The following is a 15697-nucleotide window of genomic DNA, read 5'->3' as shown; positions in this document are numbered from 1 at the left end:
CACTCATTGCATATTAGCTCAGATACAGTTAGAATTGGGGATCTTTGACTCCTTTGATTATTCTTACCATGTTTCCATATCTATGAAAAAGAACATAAGCTATTTTAAGTAGATTGTTTCTTTGACATTTTAACACATACCCAGCTCCTCTTAATATTCTGAATTTTGTGGGGAGGGAAAAATAAACCTATTTTCATCGACCGTGGAGGATGAGAATCCAAAGTTCTACTTCTAGTTGCTTGTGACTGGGCAGCCACTTACCTTTTGGCATCTCAATGTCTCATCTGAAAAACTGAGATAAAAATACCTCTTCTGCTTACCACAGATGAGGTGACTATGAAGGGCAAACGAACTAATATATGTAAAATAGCATTTATAGACTCTGAAGTCAATTCCATTATGAATTCACAGTTCTGCTCCGTCTTCATCTTCCAAGGTTAAAAAGTCTTTTAATTTTCCAATATTCCTTCTAGATTTAACGGAAATCAAGTGTTTAAATTATGATTTAAAGGGATAGTTTGGAACATTCATTTTCAAAATCGTGTCCCTACAGAAAATATTAACCTCTCGTACTGCAGTGTTAAGTCATGGTTTTCTCCCTTGATTCCAAGATGCATATCATTTGAATTTGATAAGGTGCATGTCTTTCCAATTCAACTAATTTTGAGTGTTGCTTATGTAAACTATCAGGCAATCAACATAACACTTACCACGTTATGGTACTTACCTGCTAATAAATGTTGTCTCCCTGTTTTCTCTGAAATCTAGACATGTTGTTTAATATTCAAATCCTTTATCCTCCATCTCCAAACAACGTCTTTTACACTTTTGCTCACCATTCAACCTTGAAGCCATTCTTTCTCACACTAATGAATCTGGTCCATAGAACTCCCACACCTACTCATTCTCCTTTGCTCAGGCTTTTCATGAAATATTCAGACTGCAGTTGTGAGCCATCCAGCCATGCTGTGCCTCCAAAATCCAATTTAAGCTTATCACTTTCATCGGTTGTTTTGAGACTAACAAGTAGTTACTGGTCACTTGTAGATAGTAATGGAAAAATGAACTTGAGTCTGAAATAATGAGATACCAGTACAGTGTTCTTTGATGTTTCACCGCAAGAACTATAGCTTATTCATTTCGTTGGTAGTTTGTGTTTTCTGCCTTTCCCTTCCTTGGACCTGGTATGGTGATGGACATTTGTTAGTCAATTCAGTCATTCCTTGGGAAGTGATGCAGCAAAGAAATATTTGCGCTCATACAGAAAATGAAGATTTTCTTTTTGTCAGCTTATGTGGGAAATTGAAACGGCCTCTCAGGAGCATAGTGTGAAACTGTTTTCTAGTGTTGATTAATTAATACATTTTGTATTTCATTATAATGGGATGCTTCCCCAAATAGAATTCCACACCTGTCTGTTTAGGAGCATGGAATATTATAATTGTAAGAGTAATTTATGAAAACTGCATTGACAAAAACCAAAACAGATGAAGACAATGAATTTTAAATATCTAACAAGTGTATAAGGTCGCAGTGTACAGTTAATTTTCTAAGCCATTTTCTCAGATGTTTTTTATTTTGTTTTGCTTTATGTAGCCCTAGTACTTTCCAGCTCGATGAAGTCACGTTTGTTATATATACACCTCTAGCTCCCCATTTTTGTCTAACCGAATTAAAACAAGGCACTGTCTTTGCATCACTTCTAACTCATAGAAACCTCTGTTGGGTTTCTGAGAATTTTGTGTAGACAATTACTAACAAAATTTACTACCAGGTGGTCAGTTCTGATCCATAGTGATCCCAAGTCAGGTTTCTGAAGCTGTAAATCGTAACTGGAGTCGACTGACTGCCTCATCTCTCTCCCGTGGAGGGCTGATCTTTCAGTTAGCAGTCCCATAACTAGCCTACTGCACCTCCACTGTTTCTCCACAGCTCTTAACAAATATTTTAAAACTCTTATTTATAAAGTGAAATCTTTTCAGCTTTATAATCAGCATCGTCTTTTTATTGCAGTTCACTTTTAAGCCATTTGTTGCAGTATGACTTCAGACTGTGTATTCTTTTATATGAGCTCAAACATACCATTAAAGTATTAGGAAATTACAGTGTTGGGTTCCACATTAATTGATTATGAAATGTTTAGATAAGGTAAATGTGAATAGTGAGGTTTTTCTTTCCAATTAAATTCTTTCTAATAGCTTACTCACAAGACAGTAGATACTAAGAAATAATTAATCCATAGCTTAGAGTTTCAAATATAACTAACTTTGAGATTCTTATTCTTTCAGAGGTCGGACTGGAAAAATAAGAGTACAGAGTCTGAAGATTGGATTGATGTCTCTTTCCAAAGGTCTCCTAGAGGAAAAATACAGATGTATGTAATTCTCTATCCTGTACCCACAGCATTTTTCCTAATAATTGTGATAAGTGTTTGTGGTGTGGACTCTATGTGATTTGTTGATAAAAATAGTGCCCATTTTTTTTCAAGCCTTATTATGAGCTTAGCAAACCAAACAAAGAAAATTCTTGCCAAACACTTTGGGTTTATGTTAAATGGAAAATTGATTACTGGATCAGAAGGTAAGTTGCCATGTTAGAGTGAGACCTCACTACTACCAGCCTTGTCCCTTTTAGTTCTTAAGTTAACCCCTCCATAATACAGATATTAGAGAACTCAGGTGTGGCGTGATCGTCGGTGGGGAGTTGCCTTGCTAAGCCAATGGTGATGACCTTCTGGCAGTTCTGCTTATCAGCCACTTTGGGAGAGAGAGGTGGGCAGTCTCCCCTCGTGAGAGGCTGTTGTGTGGTGTTATCACGCCAAAAACTCACTGCAGGGTCAGTTGTGAGTCGGTTTTGACTCAGTGACAGTGAGTTGAGTTGAATGTAGGGCTCGCGTTTACCAGTTCCTAGTAGGGAAAGATGATGCTGTGACGGCTTAAGCACCTCTAGTTCAGGAGTTGATGGGATTGGAATTTGATCCTAGATCTTCTGACTGCAAAACTTCTGTCCTACTTCTTTAAACGCTTAAACCGAGTGAAGGTAGGTTAGAACTTTGACAGGTTATAATAATTTGTTGCTAGTTGCTGTACGGTCAGCTCTGATTCATATAACTGTTTCATGTAGAGCAGATAGACAGCTTGTTGATCTTGTATTTGTTCATGATTGTCAGTATGTTTGAGCCCATTGTTGTGGACATTGTGTTGGTCCATCTAATTCAGTGCTCCTCTTGCCTCCTCTGGCCTGCAACTTTACCAAACGTGAAAACCCTCAGTGAACAGTCTCCCCATAATGAGTTGAACTCTCAGACAATATTCTGCGATCCAAATGGGTTTTCATTGGTTGAGTTGTTGGGTTTTAAATTTTTTCTTTTAATTTTTTGCAGGGGAGGGCAATAGATTGACAGTCATTCTTCTTCCCGTTCTGCCTTAGCCTGGAAGTCCCATCAGAACCTATCCACTGTGTTGGACCTTGCTAGTATTTGAAGTAGTACTGGTGGCATCATTTCGATCATTATAGTAGTATGGACATTACCGCAGTACAACCAGCTGCTGGTACTACATGAAGCAATGTTGTTAGGTGCCGTTGAGTTGGAAATGACTCATGACTGACCCGCCAGGGGTTTTTCAGAGTCTGCAAATCGCACGACAGGAGACTGCCCAACTTTCTACAGCAGAGCAGTGCGTGGAGTCAGTCCACCTGCCCTGGGGTTGACAGTGGAACTCCACCAGGCCACTGGAACTCCTTTATGAAACAATTATCACAAGTAATTATAGTTTTTAATCTTGACAGAATAAGAGGTGATAAAATATGTCTTTCTTTATATCTCTCAAGTATATCTGGCCTTTGATATGAGGGTGCCGCCGGAGTGCTCTTGGGAGGCAAGGATGTTGAGGCTTCACTGCACATCCTGCGGGCATGTTGCTAGGAGGGGCTGTTCCTCGGAGAGCGACATGATGCTCGGGAAAGTCGAGTGTCAGCGAAGAAGAGGAAGACCCTCCACCAGGTGGATTGGCTCAATGACTGCCTCAGTGTCCTCTAGAGTGTCAGGAAGAGTGAAGATGGAACAAGATAGGACAGTGTGCAGAGCTGTTGTTCACAGGGTCGCTATGACTCATAGACTCAATGGCACCCAACAACAACAAAATATATCTGGTATCTCTTTTACTGTCACTTAATACAGGGCATATTGAGATCCAACAAGAGTGATTTTGTGTTTTGTTTTGTTTTGTTTTGTTTTGTTTTGTTTTGTTTACTTACAAGGACCCATGTATTAAGGTTGAGCTGCATTATGGGTTCAGAGAACCAACCATTTAGTTAACAGCCAAGCACCTAACTGGTGCATCATCATTGTGTATGCTGCTGTTGTTGTTGTTGTTATGTGCTGTCGAGTAGCTTGCAACTCATAGCGATCCTATGTACAATATCCCTAAACTCTGCTCTGTCCTGTGCCAGTCGCACTGACTCCAACACACCCATCCTGATTACCCCAGTCACTGAATCAATCCACCTCATAGAGGGCCTTCCCCTCCTGTGCTGTCCCTCCACCCTACCAAGAATGATGTCCCTCTCCAAGGACTGGTCTCTCCTTAAAACATGACCAAAGTATGTCAGATGAAGCCTCAGAATCCTTGCCTCCAAGGAGCAGCCTGGTTTAACCCTCTCCAGGATGAATCTGTTTGTTTTCCTAGCAGTCCGTGGTGCCCTCAATACTCTTCTCCAGCACCACAGCTCAAAGGCATCAATTCTCCTTCTATCCTCCCTAGTCATTGTCCAACTCTCTTATGCATAACAAGTGATTGCAAAGACCATGGCCTATATCAGACTCACCTTTCCTAACAGCCAACTTTCCCATCACAATACGTCTTTTAATTTCCTGGCTGCTGGTGCCAAAAGTGTTGAGTGTGGCACCAAGCAAACTAAAGCTGTTAACAATCTCAATCTCTTCACCATCTATCCTGAGACTGCCAATTGGTCCAGTGGTGAGAATCTTTGTCTTCTTGACATTGAGCCTCAATCCATCAGTCAGTATATATAGATGAGCTAGATTCATACATGTGTTAAAAGTATGTTTTATGGGATCACAATGAGGTTATTAAGACATTCCATTCTGGTCTACAGCCCAGTGGATTGTATTCTGTGTACTCTGACAAAGATGTCTGTGAATAGCAATGTGGCTCTGTGTGAAATGAAAAATTGATTGCAGGATCAAGAAGTAAGGCTCTCTGATAGAGAGCTGAGTAAACCAAGCAGAAAACAGTTTGCACAGGGCTTTTAACTTGTGACACTTCAACACGAGACCACATAACTTGTGTTTATTTGGAAGTTAAATAGTTTTCACTAACAGAACTGTCAAAAGATTTCATTTCCAAAACTAAAGAGTTATTTCTGTGAATCAGAGAAAGGAAATGTTAATGAGCCTTTTAATGTGCCGAAATTGAGAAGAGGTGTTTTTTATGATCTTGGAGTTTTGGTCTTCATGTGCTTTTGGAAGCAAATAGAATTGAAAACATTTATATTACAGTGCACTTATTCTGAACCAAAAGCAAATTCGGCCTCTTGACAGGAATCTTAAAGATGTATGTTTCATCTGTTTTTCTAGATCAATGATTTGTCTTCTCTTTATTTTTAAAGTGATTAGCACGGAGTAACCTAACAGAAGAATCAATAGCAATGGAGCAAACATATAATTCTACAAAATATAATATGGAAATTATGTCTGTTTTATCTGCACACATATCTTCAGACACAACTGAAAAATAAATAAATTTCAGAGGAGGAGGGTGTTTCAGCATCCTTAATTCCACATACCAGGAAACATAGTATCTCTTTTTTTTTTGAAACATAGTATCTCTTATAATTCAACTGTAAACTGTCAGATTATGGAAGAGAAATCAAAAGACCCTGCAATGAGAATAGCTGATATTTCATGCACTAAGCATGCAATTTTAATACTTAATTAAATAAGAAAAACTCTCTTGGGTTGGAAACTAATCTAAATCTTTTGTGGGAGTATGGAAACTGAAAATGTTCTGGGGTTTTGTTTTTCAGTTTCAAGTCCTTACGCACTTGAATGAACGTTTTGATTTCCCCAGTGATATTAGAAAACGGGATCATTATTATTATCTTTGTAATAATTAATATTCAAGATAATTTGATCTTCAAACTCAGTGATAGTGGTGCCATCGGGGTCATTTCTTTTCCACCTGAATATTGATTTTGCAGGGCCCCAACATGGGCCCTGTGGCCTCTCCTTTGCAATTCGTGCCTTCCTGAGAGTATCTCTTGATCAAATTTGTCTAGTGTCATGGTCTTACTGCTTGGCTCTGGCCAGCTGCCTCGCCTTCATCCTTTTGAATGGTCAGTTGTTTTTCTGATGTCCTAATTTACTCTGGAATTTGGAACTTGACGAGTAATTTTCCTCTGATTTACTCTCCAGTTCCCAGTATTATTTTTTTATCTGTTTTAAACGTCAAAATAGGAACTTCTATAATTTTAAGAATATAGCAAACTGTAAGTGGTTCTTTTTTGCCACCTTTGTGTGTGAGTAGTTCAGTCATATTCGAGCTCAAGTTCATTGTTTTTTTGTCAGAACCAACTCATAGCTGACCCTCCAGCAGGTTTTTGGGAAGCTGTAAATTAATAGTGGGAAATAGTAATATACCTCTCTGCTTCCAGAAGGGAAAATTAGGCATCGTTGATCCCAGCGAAAATGTGAACCTCTCCGAAAAGATTATTAAATATGTTTCAACTCTGTATTTACCTAATAAGATTCTTTCGTGGAATCGATTTTAAGTGAGCGTCATAATAGGAATCATGGATAAGTCTTTTTTGGCTGTGATAGATTAATTTTAAAAAATTGAACAAACAAGCAGAACTCTAAATCTATGTGAAACAAATGATAAAAATTACATTTATCTTAATTGAATTTTCTTTCTCTATGCATACTTAAAATTAAAGTAATTTTTCATCATAATTACTGTGTCAAAATCATGGAGCGTGGTTCAGTTTTAGAAAATTCATTCTTGGAAGCATTAGATCCAGCTTTGCTGCTGCAGTTAGCTGTTAACACCTTCATATTGGCTTAGACTCATGGTGAACTGATACATAATGGAATTGGACCATTTTGATCCATTGGGATTTTACTGGCTAATTTTCAGAAGTATTAGTCTTGCTTAAAAAAAAGACAGTTTAATTTATACATGAGGTAATATCCTCAGATAGTTTTTAGCACCCAATAAAAATTTACTCCTGCTTTTTCCTATTCCTGGAAAGTTTCAAATGAAAGATTTGGACTTTTTAAAAACTCATTTTAGAAATAAGAGTTAGGTTCCACAAAAGTTTATATAAATAAAGTGGATTATTTTTATGTAAAATTTGCCATACACCCAAGAGTCCTTTACTTAAATATATTAACTGTTATTGCAGGAATTATGATAATTCCATCTTCATAATGGTATTCATGGTAAATAGATAAACAAATGCTAATATTGAATAAAAAAATATTCTTAAGTTCACAGTTTATTATGAATAAGAAACCTCGGGAATTGTATGAACCTGTTGACTCAGTGGCTTCAACATTGAGTTCAAGCTCATCAGTAATTGTGAGATTGGAGCAGGATCAGGCCTTGTCTTCTTCCATTACAAAGTCAGAGTCAACCTGATGGCACCCACACCACATAGAATTCCCTCACAGAGTTTATATTAAGTCATTTAAGTTTGAATAAGTGTGCTTCATTACATGAAAGAAAACAAACTGCAATCGCAGAGGTGTGTGGTTCAAATCCACCACATGCTCTGACGGAGAAGTACCGGTTAAATTCAATTTGATGATACACACACACAAATAATAAAATAAAAAAAGAAAGAAAACAAAAATACTTTCATACCTAATCAGCAGTGAGAAACTGATTATGTTTTCTCGTAACATGAGGTTCTCCTTAAAATAAAAACTAATTCCTTGTACCTGTTAGTGTTCCTTATAAAAATAAATTTGAGTATAAGCCACATTGTGGAGACAGTTTCCACTCATGGCAACCAGATTGGACAGGGTAGAATTGACCCTGTGGGATTTCAAGCTGTAGGTGGTTGGAGTATTTCCTGAAGCAGAGAATGCTATACCTTTCTCCCATGGAATAGGTGATGGGCTCAAACCTTGACCTTTTGGTTAGCAGCCAAGCACTGTGTCAATAAAACTAAGATAGATAGATAGATAGATAGATAGATAGATAGATAGATAGATAGAGTGTATTGTTATTTTCTATTCATTGTTGTTACATTAGAATCAACTTGTAACTGACCCTACAGTGGATTTCTGAGGCTGTAAGTCACGTGACAGCAGATAGCCAATCTTTTCCCCAAGAAGCCACTGGTGGATTTGAACCCTCAGAGTGCTACCACTATTAGGTGAGCAGCAAAACTCACTATGGACAACGCCACCAGAGGACCCTTACTAGTGAACTCTAGCACCCTACCAATGAACTATCCAGTCCTGAGTGTTAGATCGCCATGAACAACTCCACTGCCTCATGTCCCTGTGAAATATTTGTGATCTACAGACCAAGTCCACTGAACTAAAGAGAATTGCTAAGTACACTGACACTGTAGATAAATAAAAGTTAACCCCTTTTCTCTCTTGTTAGATCTCTTTAACGAAGTGGCGGGGCCCACGGAAATGTGTGACCAGCGGCAGCTGGGCTTGCTGCTTCACGATGCTATCCAGATCCCTCGGCAGCTGGGGGAAGTGGCAGCTTTTGGAGGCAGCAACATTGAACCCAGTGTTCGAAGCTGCTTCCAGCAGGTAAACAACAGAAATCATGGACACCTTGGATGAGTTGAGCAGGGCCTTAAGAGTATGCTGAGAAATAGAGCAGAGAACTTAGGTTAGAGCCAATGGCAGGTAACTGTGGGACTACCCAGTAAGTTCATATTTCATTTCACTTTTTAAAGCTTGTTAATTGTGATTTACGTATAAGCTTACAAAAAAATGGTTTTCCAATAAACAGTTTATGTATATTTTGTGACATTGCTTACAGTTTCCACCTCCTCTCTGTTTGCTGTCTCCATTTGTTGCTCCTTCCTGTTCCTGCCCTCTGAGCTTTCACCCTTAGTGAAATGTGCCCTTTTTATCTGGTCTTGTTAATTGTTTGAGGAGTGTATAACTTCCCTGAAACACTCATACACACCAGGAAAACTGGTCTCTGCTGGGTTTTGGGTTTTTTTGTTAGGTTTATTTTTCCCTTTAGTTTTGTTCTGCATTTTTCTCCCAACTCTGTTCAGGATCTCCTGCTACAAACTCTTTCAGAAAAGTCAGCAGTGGTAGTAGCTGGGACCTCCGATTTCTTCTCCTCTAAGTGTCACGGAGGCTGAGGTTTGTGTGATCCATTAGTCCATTGGACCCATTCCCATGAATCTCTGATTTTCTTCCTTCTTTTTTACTTTAGACAGGGAGAGATCAAGAATTGTTCTCCTTAGATGGTCACTCATAATCTGTTAAGACAGAGAAGCATGTAAACTTGTAGACTATGTTATACCAGTTGACTTTGGTGTCCCTTGGAATTAGAGTCCTGCACTTCCAGATCAGAAAACTCTCCCTGAAGCACCACCTTCCCACCTTGGTTTTACCTTACCTGACTATCTATGTATCGCTCAGATTATAGTTAATTACAAGATTTGGTATGCAGTAAGACGACAGTGAATCCATCAAGGAGACAGATTTTTTTTTATAAAGTGTTTTTAACATGTGGTTACTAACATAAGGTTATTGCTAACATAATGCTGCTATATTTGTCCTGACCTCATCTGTCACTCAGTCTCTTGCCCTCTAATTTCCAGCCACACTTTTCTTCATGTATTCTACTGAGAACACTCTATCTTACCTTCTGCCTTCAAAACCTCTTCATATAACTGAGTGTGTGTGTGTGTGTGTGTGTGTGTGTGACACACACACACACACTTTGGGCTTATGGTTAGAAAGGGCCAGTCCTTGGTAAAAGGCATCCAGATTGTAAAAGTGGAGGGTCAGAGAAAGAGAAGAAGATCCTTGACAGGATAGGTTGACACAGTGACCATAACAATGAGCTTGAGTGTACCTGGTATGGTGAGAATAGCAGAGCATAAGACAGGGCTCACATCCATAGTCCATAAGGTTGCTACGAGTGTAGTCAACTCAGTGGCACCTAACAACAACAAATATGTGTGTATATATCCCTGTGTAAAATATTTTGAATGTCATAGCTTTGCAGTAAATACTTGCTAAAGAAATTAGTAATGGTATCCTGAATTCCTTGTCAGCAATATTTTTGAAATATAAAAATGTAAAGTAAAATAACCTTAGATGCTTTAAGATTGGAAATTTCTTTTCTCAAAGTTTAGGAGATTATCCGAGTTTAAGACACAGCCCTCAGGCAGTGGACTCCTTGTCTATTTCAGTTTCTGACGCACTCACTCACTCGTCGCCATTCAGATCAGAACTGACTTATCACTTCGTTGGGTTTCCGAGGTTGTAAATCACACTGGAAGTGATTTCCCATCTTTCTCCTTTGTTGTTACTGGTGGATTTGAACCACCACAGAGACACAGTGCAAATCCATGGATGACGCCACCAGTGAACTCAGTTTCTGGTCACAGACAGGATTCCTGTCATTGCATGTGTCTTTGCTGTCTTTCTCTTGTTTCTCCCTGGGTGACTCTTACCTTAACCCTACTCTGCTTGTCATTACTCAAAAAATGATTAGATTTAGAACCTACCCTGCTCAAGAGATTTGAGTAATTACCATAACAATAAAAGCCCTCTTTCCAAACAGGATCATATTTCAGTACATATTTTGGGGGGCACTGTTCAATTCATAGCAGGAGATTATTAAAATTTCAAGTTTGTTTCTTTTTTAAAACAAGCTTACAAAAGGTGAATTATAAAAAAAATAAATTACAAAAATTGATCCTGATCCCATCTAAGTGGCTAATTATAAACGGAAAAGCACATTAGTTCCTTTTTAATGTTTACATTAAGCAGACACTTCCCTAATTATGAGTGGATTCCATTCCTAAGTCTGTCTTTAAGTCAAAATTAAGTCTGAGCAATTAGGTTTGGTTTATATCTAAAGTCTGTTAAGCAGATGTTTGTCTTAGATGTAATGTGTCTCTCTAGGGAGTTCTGGTGACACAGTCCGAAGGAACAGGCCCTGCTAACTTAAAAGCCGGTCTCTGTGGCAGTTCAAATACACCGGTGGCTCCAGGAGAGGAAGAGGGACAATCTCCTCCCATGTGATTTTCAGCCTCAACCACATGGTGTGGCAGTGAGAGAGTTCTACCCTAGAAAACACTAGAGAAACACTTTCAGATACACGGAAACATTTTTATCCCCATTGTTAACAGTGTTTTATGCACATTGCAAAGTAACATCTGTTTGTTATTATGAATCATCAGATTTTTAATATAGTTAATTTTATGGGAAACTGATTCATTAATATAAATTCTGTATAAATCAGATAGATGTTTATCATCTGGAAGCTGTCTCTGTAAAGGTGTTTCAGAAATATTACTACTGACTCATGTATATGTCTTCAAAGAATTTTCTGGAAATAAAGTATTTATGTGATAATATGCCCCTAGAAATGGGTGAGTTTGGTTTTTCTGGTGGTGGTGTTTGGTTTTGTTTTTTATTTGAGTAGCATAAGATTTTTAGAGCTAACTTCTACTCCCTTTTCTTCCTATATACTGTCAGTTGTTTCTACCTTTTCTGTCACTAACTTCTGTAATTTTTTTTTTCCTTAAAGATTTTAAAACTTAAAATACCTGTCAAGATTTATGAACCTTTCTTTTACTTTTGCACAGATTTTAAGAAGATTCAATAAAAGCTTCACCCCACCCCACCCCTCATTGTAATGTATTTATTTCTTCACCAGAATAACAACAAGCCAGAGATAAGCGTGAAGGAGTTCATAGACTGGATGCGTCTGGAACCACAGTCTATGGTTTGGCTGCCAGTTTTACATCGAGTGGCAGCAGCTGAGACTGCAAAACATCAGGCCAAGTGCAACATCTGTAAAGAATGTCCTATTGTAGGATTCCGGTAAGATTCCTGCTAGTAGTGTCAACAGTGGGCAATTTTCTGATCTGGTTTTGTAGCTTTTGTGCCCGTTTTGGGATTTTCCTCATTAAATGATTGGAAGCAGGAGTGGCATCCACTTCCTAAACAACATGCCTCCACACACTCTATGAACTTTGATAAATGTCAATAGTTGTAGTGGGACTTCAGGCCTTTTGTTCATAGGGTTGCTATGAGTCATACTCGACTCGAAGGCAATCAACAACCACCACCACCATGAAATAAATGTCATAGCAATCCTATGTACAAGAGCCCTGAAACCTGCTCTATCCTGGGCCCATTTCACTGTCTGTGATGCACCTACCTTCATTATCCCAGTCACTGTACAGTTCCGTATCTGAGATCTCAGCCTCAGTTTCCATGTCTGCTAGTCTAAATGTGCTATATTGTACATAGGGTTTTCGAAGGCGTGTTATTTCACAAGTGGATGGAAAATCCTTCTTCCTAGTCTGTCTTAATTTTTTTTAGAATAGTATCTGACAAACATTTTACAAAAAGGAGCAGATGAATGTGAGGCTTAATATATTTCATACATCTCAAAATAGCATTCCTTTTTATAACCACCTCATGAAACATATCAAGTGATATGATTTCTTGGGATGCTGCTCCAGAATCAACCATTTTTGTGTGTTTATGTTTACATATGCTATAATAAGGTTCATGGATAATAATTGCATATCTGAGTCTAACTATATGGCATGGATGGAATTTGGTGGTGTTCTGAGGCCTTTGAATTCAGTTAGTGACCTGGAAGCAATATCTTAGACCTCTAGTTCAAATCCTCCATTTGTTCCACAGGAGAAGGATGGGCGATCTCATGTGTGATTTACTGCCTCTGAAACCCGTTGGAGGTTCAGCTGTGGGTTGGTTCTGACTCGATGGCCCAGACAACAAGAAGAAATATTGTTAATTTTTTTTTTATTTCCATTGGGTTTGTTTTGAAGTAAATTAAGCCCACTGTTCATCTTCACATTGAGGAGCATCGCGAAACTCCAAGCTTTACGGCAATCACACTTGTCGTCGTGTGATCCCAGAGCAGCTTCTCTTCAGCGTCTGTGGTTTGTTCCAGGTTGAAGCTTCTTGCCAACTTGGACCTTCTATCTTAAGGATGTGTTAGGCTTCTTAAAGTATTTACACTATGCTTTTCTTCTGGGAAGACTCTGGTAAATACCTCCAGTTTCACTAGAATAGCTTTTGTGAAGAGATTTAGGAGTACAAATGGTTCATGGGAATTTGCTAATCCAGTGTTTGGAGGTTCAGTCCTACCCAGAGATTGAACCTCAGTAGAAAAGCCTGGCAGCCCACTTCTACAACCTCGTGTCCTGGAACATGGGGGAGCATAGCGCCACCCTTAAACATTCAGAGTTGCTATGAGGGGAATCTATTAGACTGAAACTGGGTTTATTATGAAAAAAATATAAGCCCACTGAGTGGAGGAACTCAGGTTTTCCTATGTGTGTCTCCTTCATGCCAGAAGAGAAATCAGCTAAAGTGTTGATGAAAAGTCCTCTGTTGAAGAATCCAGTCAGGACAACTGAGATAACTGCTGCCTAGAGACCGAGTTTCATAAATTAAACAAAGTTACTTGAATTTCACTTGATTTTTTTAATCAGCATAATTTGTCAGGAAGACACAACTGCCGTCTCTGCAAATTGCTAATTTATGAAATAGAATTGAAAGTCTTTTCCTTATAAGGGAGCTTTGGTGGCTTAGTGGCAAGGAGTTGCACTGCCAACACAAAGGCATGTGGATCACATCCACCAGCTGTCCCACAGGCAAAAAGATGGGCACTCGACCCCTATGGGATTAACTGACTCTGAAATCCCATTAGAGCATCAGCTGTGGGGCGGTTCTGACTTGATGGCACACAACAACAACAGTAACAACATTGTCTTATAACTGATAGCTGGGGGAACCATCTAAAGTGTTATAAATTCAGGAGGCCTTGGTTCCACAATGACTGCATTCACTGTGAGAGGGGAAAAACAGACAGTTAACAAGGTGAATCAGGTTCAGAATAAGCCTGCGAGCCAAAGTAACAGATGTTATGGTGAACATCAAAGGGCAAACATGAGGAAAAAGAAGATGAGAAAAGCACAATGAATTGACCATGCTTCTTGCAATGACTGGATTTTAAATATCTGTTAGTATGGTTTAAAATCAAGAAAGGTAGGGGTAAGAAATATATCATTTTTCCATATTTGTTCATTATGCTAAGCAAATCCTTCTAGAATCTGGAATTTATGAAGAGCGTAGCATCAGGATCAGAGGAAGACTCATCAACAAACTGTTATGCCGAGGACACAGATCAAGAACTGCGCTCTTCCACATGGATCACATCCTAACATCAAGGAAACAGAAATTCCCACCACTGGACCAATAGACAAGATCCTGAGAGTCTGAAGTTGTCATGATTTCATGTTGCTTAGATCCACAATCGGCACCCTTGGCACCAGCAGTCGAGAAATAGAAGATGTGCTGCATTTGGGAAATCGGCCTCTCTAAAATGCTCAGGATGAAAAATGTTAGAGTAAGGTGCACCTGATTTTAGCTATAGTCTTTTCAGTTACTTGTGATGCATCTGCAAGTTGAACAATGACTAAAATTGTAAGAAGAAGAATTGACGCTTTCGAGTTGTTCTGTTGGAGGAGAATACTGAATATTCCATAGACTGCCGAGGAGTAAACGAGTGTGCCTGGAAGAAAGTGCAACCAGGGGACTCCTTAGAAGTGAAGATGGTGAAGCTTCGTCTCACACACTTTGTACATGGTGTTAGGGGAAGCTAGTCCTTGGAACAGGCATCATGCTTAGAAGGTGGATGGTCAGTGAAAGAGAGGAAGACCTCATGAAGGTGGGTTGGCACAAATTACTCCAATAGTGGGCTCAAGTATATTTGAGACCGTGAAGATAGCGTAGGAAAGAAATCCCCGTGCACAGGATTTTACAGCCTCCAGAAACCCACTGGAAGGCATTATGAGTCAGTTTCAACTCGACTGCATATTACAACATATTACATGGTGTACAACATATAATGTGAAGCCACAAAAATTTCAGATTCTTTGAGTTGGAAAGAAACTGGTGTATATAAGACAATCCTTTTGTTGTTGTTGCAAAATAACTTATTTTTTTGTTTTTTTTTAATTTTTATTTTATATAGGTTTACTTACAGATTTCCATACACATTGTTTTTCACGCTGGATCTTTCCCGTTTCTTTATCCCACCCCACCCATCAATTCAAATGATGGAATATTAGGCAGCATGCAGGAGTGATGATTTTGTAAATCACTATCTAACTTGGGAGGAATTGAGAGCATTATGCTAAGTGAACTAACTCAGTCCCATAAGGACAAATACTGTGTAAGACCATTATTGTAGAAATAGATAACTAGTAACCTGTGTTTGATGATCTAAGGGGGAACATAGGGGTGAGGACGGGGGCATAATCATAGGATCACACAGTTGTGTAAGACCATCTTATATGACCTTTGCACAGAGATGGAATAAGAGCCCCGAGGACTGAGCACGCAGAAAGCAAAAACTCTGTATTTAATTGTACCATTAAAAGTTTATTTCTTAAAATATTTATGTGA

At 38.8% G+C, this 15697-nt stretch overlaps 1 protein-coding gene across 1 annotated transcript in view; it reads left to right on the top strand.

Moving 5' to 3' along the window:
* UTRN (utrophin) overlaps positions 1-15697 on the top strand; it is a 704039-nt gene that overhangs the window by 628127 nt on the left and 60215 nt on the right. Inside the window, exons 61-63 of the mRNA XM_006891679.1 lie at positions 2289-2374; positions 8640-8797; positions 11904-12070. Coding sequence (XP_006891741.1) covers positions 2289-2374; positions 8640-8797; positions 11904-12070 — 411 coding nt within the window. The remainder of the gene's footprint in view (positions 1-2288; positions 2375-8639; positions 8798-11903; positions 12071-15697) is intronic.

This window comes from Elephantulus edwardii, unplaced genomic scaffold, assembly GCF_000299155.1.
Source record: "Elephantulus edwardii isolate Elephantulus edwardi_28Jun2011 unplaced genomic scaffold, EleEdw1.0 scaffold00102, whole genome shotgun sequence".
NCBI lineage: Eukaryota > Metazoa > Chordata > Mammalia > Macroscelidea > Macroscelididae > Elephantulus > Elephantulus edwardii.
The sequence above is the reverse complement of the archived record's forward strand: the minus strand, read 5'-3'. Positions and strand labels throughout refer to the sequence as shown.